The sequence below is a fragment of the Hyla sarda genome, chromosome 4, assembly GCF_029499605.1.
Source record: "Hyla sarda isolate aHylSar1 chromosome 4, aHylSar1.hap1, whole genome shotgun sequence".
Lineage (NCBI taxonomy): Eukaryota > Metazoa > Chordata > Amphibia > Anura > Hylidae > Hyla > Hyla sarda.
In genome coordinates, this window is record NC_079192.1 from 79633104 (window position 1) to 79652460 (window position 19357).

At 43.5% G+C, this 19357-nt stretch overlaps 1 protein-coding gene, 1 non-coding gene and 1 pseudogene across 2 annotated transcripts in view; all 3 read right to left on the minus strand.

Annotated features, from left to right (window-relative positions):
* TACR1 (tachykinin receptor 1) overlaps positions 1 to 19357 on the minus strand; it is a 276626-nt gene that overhangs the window by 18470 nt on the left and 238799 nt on the right. The window contains exon 3 of the mRNA XM_056571486.1: positions 531 to 681. Coding sequence (XP_056427461.1) covers positions 531 to 681 — 151 coding nt within the window. The remainder of the gene's footprint in view (positions 1 to 530; positions 682 to 19357) is intronic.
* LOC130267978 (U2 spliceosomal RNA) lies at positions 1857 to 2006 on the minus strand (annotated as a pseudogene).
* LOC130267876 (U2 spliceosomal RNA) lies at positions 14678 to 14861 on the minus strand. The gene has a single exon (XR_008843321.1). It is a non-coding gene; the product is annotated as a U2 spliceosomal RNA (small nuclear RNA).

Below are 19357 nucleotides of genomic sequence, written 5' to 3' on the forward strand. Positions count from 1 at the left end.
CTCATGCCTAGACCAGAGTCTTGAAGGCTTTTCATGATACACATACTATTTATTTGCTGTTCCCTGAAATCTTGATCCTAATACTCCACCTTGACAGGCCAAAGACTGGACATAACATAACTCAGGTGAATTAGACAGTTTTTGTCTGGCCAGTGTCTATTTGGGGGAGATTTATTAAAATCTGTGTAGGGAAAGAGTGGTGAGGTTGGCCATAGCAACCAATCAGTTCACTTCTTTGATTCGTACAATAGCCTGTGAAAATGAAAGAAGCGATCTGATTGGTTGCTATGGGCAACTGTCCCACTCTTCTTCTACACAGGTTTTGATAACTCTCCCCAATTTTCCCTGTGTAGAGTTACCATAAACATTCCTGTAATTACTTGGAAACCATAAACAAGCAGGGTTGTGGATCATATTACAGTTTGACCTTTAATTTTAATTATTTTGATATGGCACTTGCTTCTTGCTCATATACTCAAGGGTGTTCTGCTTTGAATGAATAGGCAATAAGTGGCTCGTATATCACTTACCTTGCGTTTTGCTACCACCTGCTCGTGGTATCGGTCTGATGAATCTCCTGGGATCTCACTGGCCCAAAGGGTCATACCAATGAAGGTGTAGGCACAACCTATTACCAGCAGAGGCAGCACGTAGATGAGGCAAAAAACAGAAACCTGGTACCTATAGGAATAAAATATATCACCAGGTAAAGAGGCTGAAGATAACGCTTCTAAGATGATGTCTATACACAATGTCAGTTACTCAATCACATTTTGTAGAAATATTGTTAAACAGGTTACCCGCAGGGACCCCTTTCAATAGGCCCATATATTGGTAGCCAATTCTATTAAACATGTGGCACGTCATGCTATATTTCCCCTGCAGTGTAAAGCATTAAAGTAGAGTTTTATTTTTACTAACTACAAGGTTCACAATGATTGACTATGTGATATTGGGGTGGAGATGTAGAAGTCCGCTGTGTTTTTTAAGCATCTCTGCTCTTGCTCATAGAGCACATAGAAAGGGCTTGTCTTCTCTGTACCATAGAGATGTTCCTGTATTATGGGTATATTTTCTTCAAGAAACTACATTTGTATGTGATAATAATTTGTTCCATGTGATACGATAAGAAATGTTTCCATTAGCTTCATATGGAATAAAGAAAAAATAATAAGTTATTCAGCTGGCCCAGATAAAAAAAAAAAATCTGCAGGCTCATGTCTACAATGCCTATAATGGAAAAGCAAACAACTAAAAATGCAGCAGTGCCCTGCAATCTCTTAACTGTATGACAACAAAGGATATTCTATCAGCATGCTTTGAAAGGAGCAGGGATACCTGTCTTTTTATTTTATGAGCCGAGGAACATGCTCTTGATCACCCAAAATTCAAGGAAAAAGTGCAAATGTGTCACTAAAAAAAGTGCTCAAAGGATGCCGTCTATTGCAAGCCCTTCTCCAAAAGGAGAGAGGCCCCCCCAACAAACCTTACCCTTCCCCTCTAGGCCAAAAGGCACCTGCGAGGTTCCATGACAATCCTGTGTACAAACAAACAGATAAGAAGTGACACAGTGACAAAAATAAATAAATAAGTGAATGTGTGAATAAACTGCTCAGACATCCTGCCAGATCTAAAAACAAAATTCTCTGATCCTAGCCAGAAGGCCGGGAATCAAGAGGTGAATGCCACAGGTGTAGAGATTGGTGCCGGTGTATCCACTCAGTTAGCCTATTCTATCAGTGAGTTTCGGCACCTCAGGTCACCACTTCCCGAGGCACAAAAGTACCTCGGCTCCAGACCATCCCAGCTTCATAGCGAGACCCGGAGGGAACACGTTACATCAGGGCAGCCATGGAACTAATTCTGCCGAAACCAGCCCTGGAATGCCCCGGTACACCAGCACCCTCCATGCAGCACCCATCCCCACCAGTCACACATCAGTGGTGCCTGATCCACTGATAAGAACAGATACCACACTTGATCTTAGCCAAAAGGCGAGAAGCGATACCTGTCTTTGCCTAAAGTTTGACCCAAAAGAGTCTTCAAACTGTAAACCAGTGATGCATAAAGCATTACTGGCTTACCATTCTTCTGACCTGCCTGATAGACTCGCTGAGCGACTAAGGACCTGAGTTGTTGTTCCAACATGATAGCGCTGGTGCTAGTTATACTAGCATTCATTGTTTGCTTGAATGGGTGGTGGTGACCTCCTCCACTTTGGTCATGTGCTCCTCCTACCTGTCCAAGGCTGTTGAAAACGAAGGGTACGTTCACACGTGTGGACCCACAGCGTATTTTACGCTGCAGATCCGCCGCTGAAGGAACGCTGCATGATGGCTATACATGTGCCTGCTTGGAGCGGCACTACGCTGCGATGAGCAAGTTGCGATGTGCTCTATGAGGTAGGCCGAGAGGTGCCGCGATGTGCAAGTATACTGCGCATGCGTGTTGCAACTCACATATCGCAGTGTATCTGCTCATAGCGGCGTATTGCTGTTCCGAGCAGGCACATATAAAGCCACCATGCAGGGGAACTTCAGCGGTGGATCTGCAGCGTAAAATACGCTGTGGGTCCGCTCATGTGACTGTGCCCTTATGCAGGGAAAATCTGCTTACTACCTGCTGTGAGCTAATTTTGGCAGCCTAAGCCCAAGACAGGAGAGTCTATTTATTGTAGGCACCCATTTGGATAAGATAACATTTTTTTGTGGTGTACGGGATCACATCATTTGAAAATGTGTACCACGAACCTTATATCAATATGTAAAATGAATGCAAACCATATATCCAACCTTAGTGCTTGCAGCGTGCTGATGTATTCTTTATTTGTTCACATGGAATCTGATGGAAAGACACTTTGACTTAGTTTACTCAAACTGCCTAATTCTTAGACAGTGCAAAGCTAGACGGACAGACGCCAATTGTGCTAGATTTATCGCAGTGTATCAGGCTGATTGATAAATCTGGTGCATTTGAAGACTGAATAGTCTAAGTTTAGAACAACTATTAGTTGGCATACACATGAACCAGAAAAGCTAAGCCCCTTCCCCAAAACTATGCCCCCTATACCGAAGCCACATTTTCTTTTTGGATCTAGCAGGAAAAATGCTTAATACATGTGGCAGAAGTCACGTCAGACAATTTTTGGTGCAGTTGCACAAAAAATGGGCTCAAATTCTCACCCTTTTGCATTAGAAAATTAAGGCTTATGACTTAGGAGTTATATGGGGGAGATCTATCAAAACCTGTGCAGAGAAAAGTTGCCCATAGCAACCATTCAGATTGCTTCTTTCATTTTTAAAGAGACCTCTAAAAAATGTAAGAAGCAATCCGATTGGTTTCTATGGGCAACTTTTCTCTGCACAGGTTTTGATAAATCTCCCCTATATGTTTACATAAACTGTTTATATTGAAGAAAATATATTTTTTTTACAACTGTACCATACCCTATCTTTGGTTACCGTTGTACGGAGGTCATTTTTTTCTCTTTTAAAAAAGTGCAAGTAAAACCTTGAATGTAAATAATTTTTTTCGTAAAAGCTGTTCTAGGAACATACAGGCCATCATTTACTAAGGGTGGAGAGTAGTTTTCTTTGTGGATTTTTGTTTTGGACAGGTATTTTTCCATGGTATTTTCTTTTGTAACTTTTACTTGGCGATTTTCCCTATGCTTTGTCAGGGAGATTTATCAAAACCTGTGCAGAGGAAAAGTTGCCAGGTTGCCCATAGCAACCAATCAGATCGCTTCTTTCATTTTGCAGAGGCCTTGTCAAAAATATAAGAAGGGACCTGATTGGTTGCTATGGGCAACTCAGAAACTTTTCCTCTGCACAGGTTTTGATGAATCTCCTCCTGTATTTTTTTACACCTGCTCTGAGCTGTGGGGTTTTCGAGAGGTAAAATCCACCACATTTTATGTGGAAATGTTAGTAAATTAGTTTCCGTGATGGCCACGCCCATTTGTAAGTTTATTTTTTTGAGTAAACAGGAGAGTTAGTAGGGTTTATTGAATTTTTTTTCGGATACATGCAACACAAAAAAAACTACAAAATCTACTCTGAAAAGCCTTAGTAAATGAGGCTCACAGTATATTTCTTTTGCACATAGGGGGAGATTCTTCAAAACCTGTCCAGAGGAAAAGTTGCCCAGTTGCCCATAGAAACCAATCAGATCGCTTCTTTTATTTTTATCAACGCCTCTGCAAAATGAAAGAAGCGATCTGATTGGTTGCTATGGGCAACTCAGCAACTTTTCCTCAGTAAAGGTTTTGATAAATCTCCCCCATAGTTTCGCAATAATATTTGTTCAGCGATAAAAACAGTCGTTAGAAGATTTTATGTGTGTATACAACCTGTACAAATCTCTGCTCAGCTCTTCCACGGAGGATCACAACAACCAAAGCTGTATGGCTTCATTTCAGTTTGAATGCAGCTGCTGTATGTTCCAGAGGAATTTCTTTTTGAATTTCCTTTCTGCCTGACCACAGTGCTCTCTGCTGACACCCCTATTCATTTTAGGAACTGTCCAGAGTACAAGCAAATCCCCATAGCAAACCTATCCTGCGCTGGACAGTTCCTAAAATGGACAGAGGTGTCAGCAGAGAGCACTGTGGTCAGACAGAAAGGAAATTCAAAAAGAAAATAACTTCCTCTGGAGCATACAGCAGCTGATAAGTACTGGACGGATTAAGATTTTTTTTTTTTTAAATAGAAGTCATTTACAAATCTGTTTAACTTTCTGTCACCAGTTGAATAAAAAAAAATTTTTTTTCCAGGGGAGTACCCCTTTAAGTGTAATAGGCAGGGTTCATACTGCATTTGGATTCTACTTGCACGCTATATTTCAGCATACCAGCAATAGGGTATGCCAACGTATACCCAAGCATACCCTCAGTGGGCCCATTCACTTTCATGGACCAAAGATAGTCTACCAGTGCCTAAGAACGATCTATTTCCTGACCTTGTTCTTCTACTTTGCTAGGCTAGAAAGCTTCATTTTCAGGTATATGTTCATGAAATGGATTGAACATAGTCAAAAGTTGACTACATTAAGTCCATTAAAATGAATAGGCCCAGTGTAGGTATGCTGTGATATATTGCATGTTGGCATATATATTTGCTAGTATGCAAATGTATTGCGTGGAAATAGAGCATGAATGCAGTGTAAACTAGGCCTTTAAAGAAGCATATATCAAAATTCTCCTCTTAAAATGTATTGACTATCTTCTCTAGCTGAAGGTTCTTCAAACAGTGTACACCAAGGACCTCAGTGCTGCCCTATAATATTAATGTCCATCTACAGAATAGGGTCTTGGCACTGGAAGCCCCATTGATCCTGAGCAGAGGGACAAAATGGTGTGCATAGCATGGCCAGCACTTATTTCAATCTCTATCAAAGACTGCTGAGTGCTCAACTCCTACCATTCATTCCGGGGATAATTGTGTTCCCGCTCTTGCAATTCCAGCAATGGGACCCCCTAGTTTTCCCTTTATCCTGTGGAATGGGTACAACTTCTTCATACTAAAATACCCCTATTTTTTTTCCTCTCTCTTCTTTTCTTTTTCCTTTCACCTAATCTGAATGGTGGTTAGGATAGTAACCTGGAATATCAGAGGCTTAAAAGAAAAGTGCAAGAGGTGTGCCATCTTTTATAGCATAAAGCGACATTTGCCAGCAATCGTGTGTCCTATTGAAACTCATCTCACTCCAGACTCAGTAACTCTAGTGCAAAAGAAATGGGCGGTTCAGGAGTTCCATTCATATGGTTCAAGTTACTCCTCAGGGGTATCAGTCCTTGTCCACTCAGGAGTTAGGATGGAGGTTCGGACCTAGGAAATTGATAGTAGAGGAAGATATATATTTCTCGAGGGTATTCTGGAAGGAAGGTTGGTGGTTTTAGCCTTTGTATATATCCCCCCCCCCCCTTATTCAAATTCGGTTTTGGCCGAGTTGGTGGACTTTCTTAAGGAGAGGGACAGACATGAAGTTTATATCTGCGGAGATTTCAACTGTATACTTGATATTAAGTTGGATAGACTGTCTCGGAGAGAATTAAGGAACAACTGGTCATCAACTCTGGGTAAATTTATGGAGGAGGTCGGATGGAGGGACGTTTGGAGGCAGTTATATGGGGATAAGAAAGTCTTTTCATGTACAAGCAGTTCATACGAGGCGGCGTCCCGTATTGACCTGACTCTTTGCAATGAAAAGGCTTTTGCGCAAGTAAGCGGGCTCAAGTATGAAGCCAGAGCTATATCAGATCATGGGATTATGAACCTAACAATTGGGGAGGAAGTAAGAAATGGTAGGATGTTTAAGATAAACCCGCATTGGATTAATATCTTGGAGGACTGGGATAAATTAAAAAAAAGGAATTGATGAGTTTTGGGCAGTCAACAAGGGCACGGCTAACTTGGGGATAGTGTGGGATGCCTTGAAAGCATTTATTAGAGGGCTGCTATATAGGGAGATATGTCGGAAGAAGAGGACTTTTAGGTTGACAGAAAGACAGTTGGAGAAGGAGATAGAAATGGCAGAGGATGAGTTATCGAGGGAGGCCACAATATCTAATTTGAAAAAGCTTGAAGAAAAGAAACAGGATTTAAAAATCTACTTGGAGGGCAAGGCCTTAGGTCAAATTTTTTTTCAAAACCAGAAACAGTATTTTGAAGGGGGACGCCCAAATAAATTATTGGGTCAAATCATTAGGAACCAATGGGAAGATAATTATATAAAATCCATTAAAGATCTTGAGGGGACCCTTAGGGATGACATAGAGGAAGTAGAGGATAGTTTTTTCAAATTTTTTTCAGATCTCTATAAAACAGATATTGAGGGTAACTCGAGGGAAATGGAAGAATTCTTTAAAAATATTGAGCTTCCAAGACTAAGGGACTCTCAAAGGGAGAACCTGGATGAGGAAATTCAATATCAGGAAGTGGAAAAAGCGTTAAAATCCTTTTCTGGAAATTCAGCACCAGGAATGGATGGCCTGCCCTTTGAAGTGTATCGGAAATTGGGTAACACTTTATTAACTAAACTACATGAGGTTGTTAATGAATCCTGGAATCAGGGGGCCCTCCCACAGTCAATGGGGGAAGCACTGATAGTGCTAATCCCCAAAAAGGGTAAAGATCTGAAAGAGATGGGATCATATAGACCCCTTTCTTTGTTAAATACGGATGTAAAAATTTCCTCTAAAATACTAACCCTGCGCATGAAGGGAGTGATTGAGGACCTGGTTGGAGGTGACCAGGCTGGTTTTATGAAGAATAGGAATGGGTTGGACAATGTCAGGAGAGTCTTTGTGGCCATTCAGATGGGCGGAGAGGGGGGCTCGCTCCATCCTGTCATTAGACGCTGAAAAAGCGTTTGACAGGGTGAAGAGGGCCTTCCTGTGGGAAGCCCTTGAGCAGTTCGGGATAGGGCGTAGAAATGTTAATTATATTAAGACATTGTATGGCCGACCAAGGGCTAGGATAAAAATAAACGATCATTTATCAAGACAATTTTCATTAACCAGAGGCACTAGACAAGGGTGCCCCCTGTCCCCTTTATTATTTTTGTTATTTATAAAACCACGGGTAGTTTATATATAAAAAAGTACCTTTTTCAGGGTTTTGGGCCAGGAGTAGATGAAGGGAAAATTGTATTATATGCTGATGACCTCTTGCTGTTCATTAGAGACCCGAAGGTTGGCCTTGGTGAGATAATACAGGGTGTTCAAGCTTTTGGGCATTTCTCGGGTCTCTAAATCAATTGGAAGAAGACACTGTTGATGAATTTGGAAGGTACAGTGGAGGAAGGTTATGGTGAGCTCAAGGTTATTAGCCATCCGGACAGAATGGAATACCTGGGGATTAACATCAGTAGCAAACCGGAAGATTATATTAAGTTAAACTTAGCCCCCCTACTGGAAAAGTTAAGAAAAAAAATAGGAGTATGGCTCAAATTAATTGGGATGTCGGATCGAATGGCTCTAGTAAAAATGGTTATTCTTCCGCAGCTCCTCTACTATTTAACTAGCAGCACCAATAGTAATATGGGAGATATGGTTTAAAAAAATTGATAGCTTAGTGAACACTTTGATCTGGGGGGAAAAAAAAAGTTAGGATTGTACTAGATATTTTTACACTCCCCAGACATAGTGGTGGAATGGGGGTTCCGAATTTCAGATTGTATTATTGGGCAGCACAATTATCACAGATCACTGGAACGCAAGGTCAGCTATTTCATGACCTCCTAAAATTTAAGTATAAGGTAAAAAGAGATCACATTTTTGAAGTATTGGAAATTAATATAAAATTTAGGTGTAAGGAGACACTGGGGTCACAAGCTGGGGGGGTTTGGAGGAAAATGTAAAAATTATTAGATATCACGGGTAGTGTAAAGTTCTCCCCACTTTGGGATAATATGAATTTAAAAGATTTCAAAAATTGAGCACCATGGATTATGGGATAGAAAGGGGATAAAATATGTTGAGCAGATATTAAGACAAGGTGAGTTGAGAGGATGGGGGAGCTGCGGCAGGAATATGGTTTAGAGGAGAAATATAGATTTGGATACCATCAAATAGAGCATGCAGTGAGACATACAAATGATAAAAAAGAGTTTCAGGTTCAGAGGCAAAGGTTGGTAGAATTAGTGGAAGATGGTAAAAAATAGGGGTGTCAACATTATATAAGATTCTCCTACAAGGTAAACTGGAAAGGGTTAGAATAAATAGCAAAAGGGAATGGGAGAAAGATGGAATAGTAATAGATGAGGTGAGTTGGAGGGGTATGACAGAAAATATTATGGAGATGTCCGATAATGAAAAACTTAGACTCTCTCAGTTTATGCTGCTTCATAGACTTTACTATACCCCAAAACAGCTTTGTAAGTGGAAGATACGTGCCCATGCTGGCTGCCCAATATGCGGGAATGAAGAGGCAGATTTGCTACACATGTTATGGGGCTGTTCAATAATAAGAAAATGTAGGTACATTGTACAAGAGCAGATAGAGTGCAGAATAGGAGGCAAGCTAGACATTAAACCGGAGGTTTTCTTATTTGGTTTGATCCCTAAATTGACCCAGATCAAAAAGAAGCTCATTCTTAATGTATTAATATTGGCAAGGTTGATAATTATGAGAAAATGGATGACCGACAAGGGTCCAAGGCGAGTAGAATGGAATCTAGAAATTAACAGAGTGAAAAAATAAAGTGTGAGAAGTTAGAAAAACAGGGATTAGAATGGAAGAAGAAATGGGAAATGTGGGAGTGATGAGCCTTTTTTTTTTTCCCCCTCTCTTGCCGTGTACAGGGTAGGTGGTGGGATATCAGGGGTTTTTAAAAAATGGGAAAAAAATGGTTTAATATGTCAAGAAGTAACTGCTATGTGTGATTTGTCTTTGTTTTCTTTTTTGTATTGATTGTTAAAATAAATAAATACAAGGATACACCTTAAAGGGGTACTCCACCCCTCGACAACTTATCCCCTATCCTTAATGCAAGTCTATGGCAGGGGGCGTGACGACTGCCATGCCCCCTTCCCATAGACTTGTATTGACGGGGGCGGGCCGTGACATCACGAGGGGCGGAGCCGTGACGTAACGATGCTCCTGCCCCTGTATTGCCCGTCATTACGTGCAGAGCGATCTCGCTCTGCGCAGTAATGATAGTGGGGTGCTGCACCAGCGATCCCCGGGGTCCCCAGCAGCGGGGCCGCGGCGATCTAACATCTTATCCCCTATCCTTTGGATAGGGGATAAGATGTCTAGGGGCGTAGTACCCCTTTAAGGGTGTATTCACGCGTATAGTATCCTGTGCATATATGATGCTCAGGATTCGAAGCTGCAGAGTTCAATGTAAACTAAATGACTGAACACAGTATTAAATCTGCAGCTTCAATTAAGCATTAAATCTGCAGGATACTGTACAGCAGTGGTTCTTAACCTGGGTTCGATCGAACCCCAGGGGTTCGGTGAGTCAGTCCCAGGGGTTCGGCGGGGGAGGTCGCAACAGGACAGGCAAACCAAGCAATTGCTTGGGGCCCCAAGCTGGCCCGGGGCCCCGAGCAGAGCCGGTGTTTGCCCGTCCTGTAACAACAGGGCAATTCCCCCATCACTATTAACTCCGTGCGGCCCCGCATTAAGTTTAAAAATGCAGGGCCGCCGGGACATAGCGCACGCCGTGACGTCCCGTGCGTGCTCCCATGGAAACAAAGGCGCCAAGGACCGGAGGATAGAGAAGGAGGAAGATACGTGCTGGCCAGCTTGGTAAGTGACCAGCGGTAAGTCATCTTCGGTGCTCCGACCACCAGTCCCGAGACCTACTGCTATAGCCAGAGCGGTAGTCGGAGCAATGAAGTGGGCAGTACACAGGCATACAGCCTCCAGCCGTACACTGTATATGGCTGGAGGCTGTATGTCTGTGGGGGAACACTACCTACATCAGTGGTCTCCAACCTGTGGACCTCCAGATGTTGAAAAACTACAACTCGGAGTTGGCTGTCTGGGCACGCTGGGAGTTGTAGTTTTGCAAGATCTGGAGGTCCGCAGGTTGAAGACCACTGGCCTACATAATGTGGGGGAACACTTCCTGCCTTATGTGGGGGAACACTGCCTGCCTAATGTGGGGGAACACTGCCTGCCTAATGTGGGGAACACTGCCTGCCTAATGTGGGGGAACACTGCCTGCCTAATGTGGGGAACACTGCCTGCCTAATGTGGGGGAACACTGCCTGCCTAATGTGGGGAAACTCTGTCTGCCTAATGTGGGGGAACACTGCCTGCCTAATGTGGGGGAACTCTGCCTAATGTGGGGGAACTGCCTGCCTAATGTGGGGGAACACTGCCTGCCTAATGTGGGGGAACTCTGTCTGCCTAATGTGGGAGAACTCTGTCTGCCTAATGTGGGGGAACACTGCCAGCCTAATGTGGGGGAACACTGCCAACCTAATGTGGGGGAACACTGCCAACCTAATGTGGGGGAAAACTGCCTGCCTAATGTGGGGGAACACTGCCTGCCTAATGTGGGGGAACTCTGCCTAATGTGGGGGAACACTGCCTGCCTAATGTAGGGGGAACTCTGTCTGCCTAATGTGGGGGAACACTGCCTGCCTAATGTAGGGGGAACTCTGTCTGCCTAATGTGGGGGAACTCTGTCTGCCTAATGTGGGGGAACACTGCCTGCCTAATGTGGGGGAACACTGCCTGCCTAATGTGGGGGAATACTGCCTGCCTAATGTGGGGGAACACTGTCTGCCTAATGTGGGGGGAACACTGCCAGCCTAATGTGGGGGAACACTGCCTGCCTAATGTGGGTGAATACTGCCTGCCTAATGTGGGGGAACACTGCCATTGTTGTGAAAATTACATGAGAGTGGCACTTGCCAAGGTAATGCCGCACATTTCTGAACTGGTCTCTGAAAGACAACAGCAGAAGCCACACTGATTTGCAGTAAATATTCATTATGTTTTTGTGTGAAAATCATGTTTTCATGGTTTTTGTTCTTTGTTCTTAATGGTTTTGTTCATTTTGTGCATCTATGTATAAATATATACTTAAATATATACCTACTATGTTTTGAATTTGGGGTTCAGTACCTCCAACAAGGTTAAGAACCACTGCTGTACAGATAAATACACCCTTAACCCCTTAAGGACGCAGCCCTTTTTCACCTTAAAGGGAACCAATCATCAGATTTTACCATATATAATTCTTGGCAAAGTGTTATATAGGGTAAAATTGTTGTCCGCACCATCCCCGGGGGATGCTCCTGCCCCAGGGATGGTGAAGATATGAAGTTATAAACTAGTCACCGCCGCCGACGTAAGTAGTCACCTGGGCGGGGAGCTCTTCTCACCTACTCCTGTTCTTCGGCCGGGGGCGACGCCCCCTCTGCTTGACTGATGGGCCGCGTCATTGTTTCGCTTACTGAACAGACGAAGCAGAGTGATGACGCGGCCCATCAATCAAGCGGAGGGGGCGTCGCCCCCGGCCGAAGAACGGGAGTAGGTGAGAAGAGCTCCCCGCCCAGGGGACTACTTACGGCGTCGGCGGTGACTAGTTTATAACTTCATATCTTCACCATCCCTGGGGGCAGGAGCGTCCCCCGGGAATGGTGAAAATAAAGATTTTACCCTATATAACGCTTTGCCAAGCATTATATAGGGTAAAATCTGATGATTGGTTCCCTTTAAGGACTGAGCCCTTTTTCGCAATTCTAACCACCATCACATTAATAACGTGAAAACGCTTTTACCGAATATTCTGATATTGTTTTTTCGTGACATACTCTACTTTATTTTTATTTTGGTGGTAAATTTTTGGTGTTACTTGCATCCTTTTTTTGGTGAAAAATCCCCAAATTTCATCAAAATTTTGAAAATTTTGCATTTTTCTAACTTTGAAGCTCTCTACTTGTAAGGAAAATGGATATTCCCAATAAATTTAATTTTTCTTCACAAATACAATATGTCCACTTTATGATGGCATCATAAAATGGACATATTTTTGGTTTTAGAAAAAATTAGAGAGCTTCAAAGTAGAGCAGCAATTTTAAAAAATTTCATGAAAATTGCTAAATCTGAAGGGACAGATGTTACAGAACTACAACTCCCAGCATGCCTGGGCAGTCAAGGCATGCTGAGAGTTGTAGTTTGGCAACATCTGGAGGGCTACCATTTGGGCACCACTGTAACAGTAGTCTCAAAACTGTGACCCTCCAGATGTTGCAAAACTACAACTCCCAGCATGCCCAGACAGCCTTTGGCTGTCTGGGCATGCTGGGAGTTGCAGTTTGACCTTCCTAGTGGTTGCCACAGTAAAGATCGTTTTACTTTCACTTTCAATTCCCCCCCCCCCAACCCCCCACCGTCGATTCCCTACCTGAGCAAGGATCCAGCAGGCTCCAGCGAAGAACCCAGGTCCCCAGGCATCTTCTCCTGCAGGTACGGCCTCCATCTTCTTCCCAGATCCCCTCGACATCCAGGGGCGGTCAGAACAGGGGGGTTGCCATGGCAACCCCCTGTCCTGCGCTGCCATTGGTCAGAACTCCGTTTTGACTAATGGCAGGGGATAGGAGGAGATCGCAGCTTTGCGACCTCCCTCCTATTCCTTAGGCTGATCGGGGCTGTTGCTGACAGCTCCGATCAGCCCTATTTTCCGGGTGATCGGGTCACCAGAGACCCGATCAGCCCGGAATTGGAGAAAATCGCATGTCTGAATTGACATGCGATTTTCTCCGATCGCCGACATGGTGGGGTCTCAGGACCCCCCTGGGCGATGTGCCGGGGTGCCTGCTGAATGATTTCAGCAGGCATCCGGCTCCGGTCCCCAACCGGCTAGCGGTGGGGACCGGATTTCCTATGGGCGTATGGATACGCCCTCGGTCCTTAAGGACTTGGAATGCAGGGCGTATCCATACGCCCTGTGTCCTGAAGAGGTTAATATATTTCATTCTAAGGGAATCAAAGGAAATCTGTGGACTGTGTTTGCTGCTAAGAGCTGCAGACACACTTGGCTGAGAAATAAAATGGCAATATTACCATACCCATAAAATAACTAATTTGCATATACTTATCCTAGGGGGCATTGTAAGACACCCAACGACAGCTTGGCAGACTCCACAAGGTAACACACTACCCCATCAGGGCCACATAAAAAGGACTATATGGTTGTTGGTCAAACTTATAAAAATGCCTTTTTATATCTCAGCCAAGTGTCAAGGAGGTGGGGCTAAGCTACTTAATTGCCACAGCTGTAGCTCCTTGCCGGCCCTTATTTAACAGCCCCTCCTTGACTGATGTACAGAGCCTTGTTTATCAATCAAGGATGGTCTGGGAGGAGAGGCTAAGCCAGGACAATTGCCAGGATGTGACACTTGTGCAGCTTGCCCCACCTCCTTGACACTTGGCTGAAGTAATTAAAAAATAAGAAAAAAAAGGAAATTCCTGCAAAGTCCTGCAACAACCAACAGAGCCAGAGAAGGTACAGTCTGCTTTTACTTTTTTTTTTTTTTTAAAGAGCCGAGGCAATTGCTCTCTATCATACAAAGTGCAAGAAAAAGTGCAAACGTGTCACACAAAAAAAAACTGCACAAATGATGCGGTCTATCGCTAAGCCCTTCTCCAACAGGAGAGAGGCCTCCAACAAACCTATCTATCACCTCCGGGCCAAAAGGCACCTGCAAGAATCCAGGTTCTATGCCCCTTTTTGACGATGCTACTAAGGGGCCACAAATGCACCTGACTTCTACCTAGTGTTAACCAAGGTATCAGCCAAGGAGCTGTATACTGATGGCATCTCAACCAAAGCCAAGATGCCCAGATGTTGCAGGGAGGTGAGGAACCAAATGGCCACACACACCTCCCCTAGACCGACAGGAGGGACACCCAGATGGGCTACCGCATCCTGCCAATCCTGTGTACAAAACAACATGTAAAAGTGGCACAGTGACAAACAAAAGAAAGAAAAATAAGTGGATGAGTGCAGATATACTGCCCGGTCATCCAGCCGGATCTATAAAAATGTCCCTGATCCTAGCCAGAAGGCCGGGATACCAAGGGTGAGTGCCAAAGGTGAAGAGTTAATGATGCAGTGCTTCCACTCAGTGGGGAATCCATCCAGTGAGTTTAGGCACCTCAGGGTCACCACTCCCCAAGACACAAATGTACCTCAGCTCTATACCCCCAACTTCATGGCCAGACCTGGAGGAAACAGAGCACATCAGAGCAGCCGTTGAGCTCGTTCTGTGGCACCAGCCCCGGAATGCCCCGGTACCCCTGCTCCTCAATGCAGCCATCCATTCTTACCATTGGGCTACCTGATAAGAACAGATACTACACTTGATCTTAGCCAAAAGGCTGAGAAGCAATACAGTTAGCTTTTACACCCTAAAAACATATAGCTGAAAACAGGCCATCAATCATATAGTCCCTGAAAACTCCTTTAATGGGGGTCTAAGGGGGGGGGGGTGTGTTTCCTTGTAGAGACTACCTAGCTGTCTGTCACTGGGTATCGCGTAAGCGAAGCAATGCTCCCCAAGAAAAATATATGCAAATTAGTTATTTTATGGTTTGGACATTGACTTACAGGATAGTTTACTCTCATAGGGGGCACTAAATAGACAGTTTTTAAAAGTAACTTTTTATGAATGCAAATAAATCCCATAGTTTCTTATCTCTGACTGGTTTTACTGCTTAATACCACAACATAAAATACCAGTAGCAGACATGCAGTAGTTAAGTTCAATTTAAAGGGGTACTCCAGTGAAAACATTTTTCTTTTAAATCAACTGGTGCCAGAAATTTAAACAGATTTGTAAATTACTTCTATTAAAAAATCTTAATCCTTCCTGTACTTATTAGCTGCTGAATACTAAAGAGGAAATTCTTTTCTTTTTGGAATTCTCTCTGATGACATCACGAGCACAGTGCTCTTTGCTGATGTCATTATAATAATAACTCTTTATTTATTGTTGTCCTCAGTGGGATTTGAACCCAAGGCCCCAGCACTGCAAGGCAGTAGTGCTAACCACCGAGCCACCATGCTGCCCTTAGCACACATCTGCAATGCACGGTTGCTAAAATGGACAGAGATGTCAGCAGAGAGCACTATGCTTGTGATGTCATCAGTGTTCCAAAAAGAAAGGAATTTCCTCTGTTGCATTCAGCAGCTAATAAGTACTGGAAGGATTAAGATTTTTTAATAGAAGTAATTTACAAATATGCTGCCGTGGCGCTGTGTCTGTGGGCGGGTGCGGCCCATAGACTGGTTTGAGAGGCATTGGGGCCGCTCTGCCAGTGGGTCGCTCCCCCCCGTGGGCATCTGTGTCGCGGCGGTGGTGGTCGCCGCCCGGTGCTATGCCATTTTATGCTAGGGACGTTAGGGACCCACTCTGAATAGGTGGCCTTGACGTGGCGAGTGGGCTTGTACTTTTTGATCAAAAATGTATACTAACAACCTGTTAGTTTTTGATATTGTGCCGAGAAGCAATCAGATCATTATACAAGATTGTAGAGGTGCGCTATGTCTGTATTCTACTCGAATTCATATTGTGATTTCTATCCTTTCTTTTTTTTTTGAACATGTGCTGCACTCTTCCCCACCCCCTCAGCCCAAACCTATATAGGTGGTAATTAGCCACACATGGGCCATTTCACTCCTAGCAGCCTCCCAGTCTGACTGGGAGAGAAAGGTAAGTGAGCCTTTACACCTTGTTCACACTGGCGTGGTGCGGGGCGGTGTCCGTTGCTGCCGTGGCGCTGTGTCTGCGGGCGGGTGCGGCCTATAGACTGGTTTGAGAGGCATTGGGGCCGCTCTGCCAGTGGGTCGCTCCCCCTCCGTGGGCACCTGTGTCGCGGCGGTGGTGGTCGCCGCCCGGTGCTACGCCATTTTATGCTGGGGACGTTAGGGACCCACTCTGAATAGGTGGCCTTGACGTGGCGAGTGGGCTTGTACTTTTTGATCAAAAATGTATACTAACAACCTGTTTGTGAGTTTTTGATATTGTGCTGAGAAGCAATCAGATCATTATACAAGATTGTAGATGTGCGCTATGTCTGTATTCTACTCGAATTCATTTTTTAATTTACAAATATGTTTAACTTTCTGGCACCAGTTGATTTAAAAGAAAAAAGGTTTTCACCGGAGTACCCCTTTAAACTTTTTTGAATGAACAATGAAACTAAAATAAAATATACATACGGTAGAATTCCTTTAATCAAATATTTCCAGTTTCCTGCTGAATCTGCTACCTGCCTCATCATCAATAAGGTAACACGTGGTCACAGAAAATATTGATTTGCTTAAAATTACCCAGAATCCTTATCAGCAGCTTAAGCAGCCGTCTTGACAAGTGGAAAAAAGAGTGTTGGATTCTTCATGTAAATCCCAAGCACCAAGCTGTCTTTGCTCTATGGAAGCAGCCACTGGGAATGGCTGTGAAGTTTTCATGGGTGATTTAAACATTTACTGATCTGCTTTCCTGCAGTTTCCTTGTGAGGTCTCTGGCTTCCTCCACAATAGAGGGAAGTTACTCAGGAGGCTCAGAGAGGCAGCCCCAGGCACCTCTGTCTTCACTCGTCATTAGCCTGTGCCAATGTATACAGAGCTGATAAATATTCCAGCTTTGCTGCAGCGACTCTCCAGAGGACAGCTAGCTTTGCATTCCATTATCATCGATTAAAGGCCCCAAATTTCTTAAGACGATGTAAAAAAAACATCATTAACATTAATTATCTCCTTCATGTGAAGATGTGTGAATCATTCTTAAACTGTGATCAGATAGCAGCTCCAGAAAAGAAAACAGGTGATAGAGAAAAATAGACATTTGCTTCTGCCGTATTTTATAGTGATCAGGTGCACATCAGAGAATAGATAATATTTGCATCTTAATTTAAAGTGTCATGAATATAAATTTTGACTTGTCGCAGAGACATGTCAAACATTTTGAATGGCCAGGATCTGGCCATTCAGCGATTTGTAGAAAGGAAATAAACATCAGCAGAAAAGCAAGGAAGGGGTTACACTAATCACTGAACTGGTGCTGAGATGAAAAGGAAGCTGCACATATGCACTGTAGATCACACACTGTGCCTACTTGGTAGATCTTAAGCTTCTACAGAACGTAATTTTTTACTCTAAAATGGTGGTCACTGGGGGGGCAAGAAAGGACATCCCATTTTCCTCAGTGCAGGTTGACAACAAACAACGGAGGAACAAAAAGTCGACCACAAGAAAAGCACCACGTATTTGGGCAAATAACACTGACGTTTTTGAGGCACAGGGTTAAAAAAAGATTTCTAAATGGTCACTGTCATTGCAACAAACTTTGTACAAGTGGATGTAAGAAACTTTAAAATGTAACTTATCAAAGAAAAATATCTATCTCTCCTCTTATGAAACTTCTTACCCCTGCTAAACTTTCACTCTGAAAAGAACAGCTTGACAAGATGGACTAGCAGCTAACTGAGAGATCAATTTACATGCTGCTTATACAAATCTATGGAGAGGGTAGAGCTGATGAATGACATAGGAGGGAGTGTGAAGGCAGAGAGAAAAGGTAGAGAGAGAAAGGCAAACACATGTAGATTCCAAAAAGAATACACAAGCCAACTGTAAGTACAATGTCTCTGAAGGAAATATACCCTCTTACATAGGAGAAGAAGAAGCCTGCTCAAAGGTCATATTGACCTTCACTTACAAAGGGCAACTATTATCCTCCATACGGCTGAACTTGTATTTGATTGGAAACTTGTTATCATACTCACCCTAAGACACCCCACCATTTTTTACCAACTAAATCGTGCTGGTCGCCCTAACCAGAAGTGCCACGTGCCTGATGCTGCAATCATGAGGCGGGCAATTCAGCATCAGAAATGTGGTACTTCTGGAAAAGACGTTCCTGAAATAATACCGGCTACAAGTAAGTCATCATGATCTGTTACACTGAACCCTGCTTTTCCTGTGGAACAAAACAGCTGCACAAGGTGACATGAAGATGGTGACGTAAGAGACATGTGTGTTGTATAATCAAACATGGTGGAATTTACTATCCATGTGGATGTGACAGATTTATTTCTGGCGCCATACTAACTATAACTATGCAGTGTACACATAGGGTAAACACCATAAAAAATCACTGACCTATACAAGAATTTACAAGACAATGAGTAAAAATTACAGTTATACAACAGTTACAGTAGGAAAACTTGTCAAAAATTTTAAAATTGACATGATAAAGGAGAGAGGCCAAATAGTAAATCATACAGACACTGAAGATCAGTTGTCTTTTTAAGCCATTGGATTGAGAACAAGGATGATTTTTCAGATCAAATCCAGCCAGCCCCCTGCTCTGTACTGATGAGGGGTAAAAACCCACAAACAGCTGTCTACAGATGGGTACACACTTTTTTTCCAGAGAGTTTTCTGGCTTGGTCAACATTCCTAGTCATGTTCTAAGGCTTCTTTAGACACTGACTTGATGGTGACACATGATAAAAAAAAAGATGTAATTTTAAATCTTTCACATGTTTATGTATTTTGAGGATATCCTGCAGATTTGGTGTGGATATAGTGTGATCTCTTTCTATTGCTAGGCTCGATAGTGGTCACACTGCTGGGATTTGTAGTGCAGCTGAATCAGTGGACACAGTAATGCAGATCAGCCCACTGCTCAATCCTTTTATTAAACTGCTTAGGCTTCTTTCACACTGCTGATGCACCCCTTCATTTTGACGGGGCACAACGAGCAAAAGCAGGTCCCGATGGACCCCATTATAGTCCCCAGTGAGAGTAGTGGGAGAAAAAGATGGCGCAAGCTGTATTTTTTCTCCCGCTATTTTCCCCAGCAGACCTGACGGTCGTCATA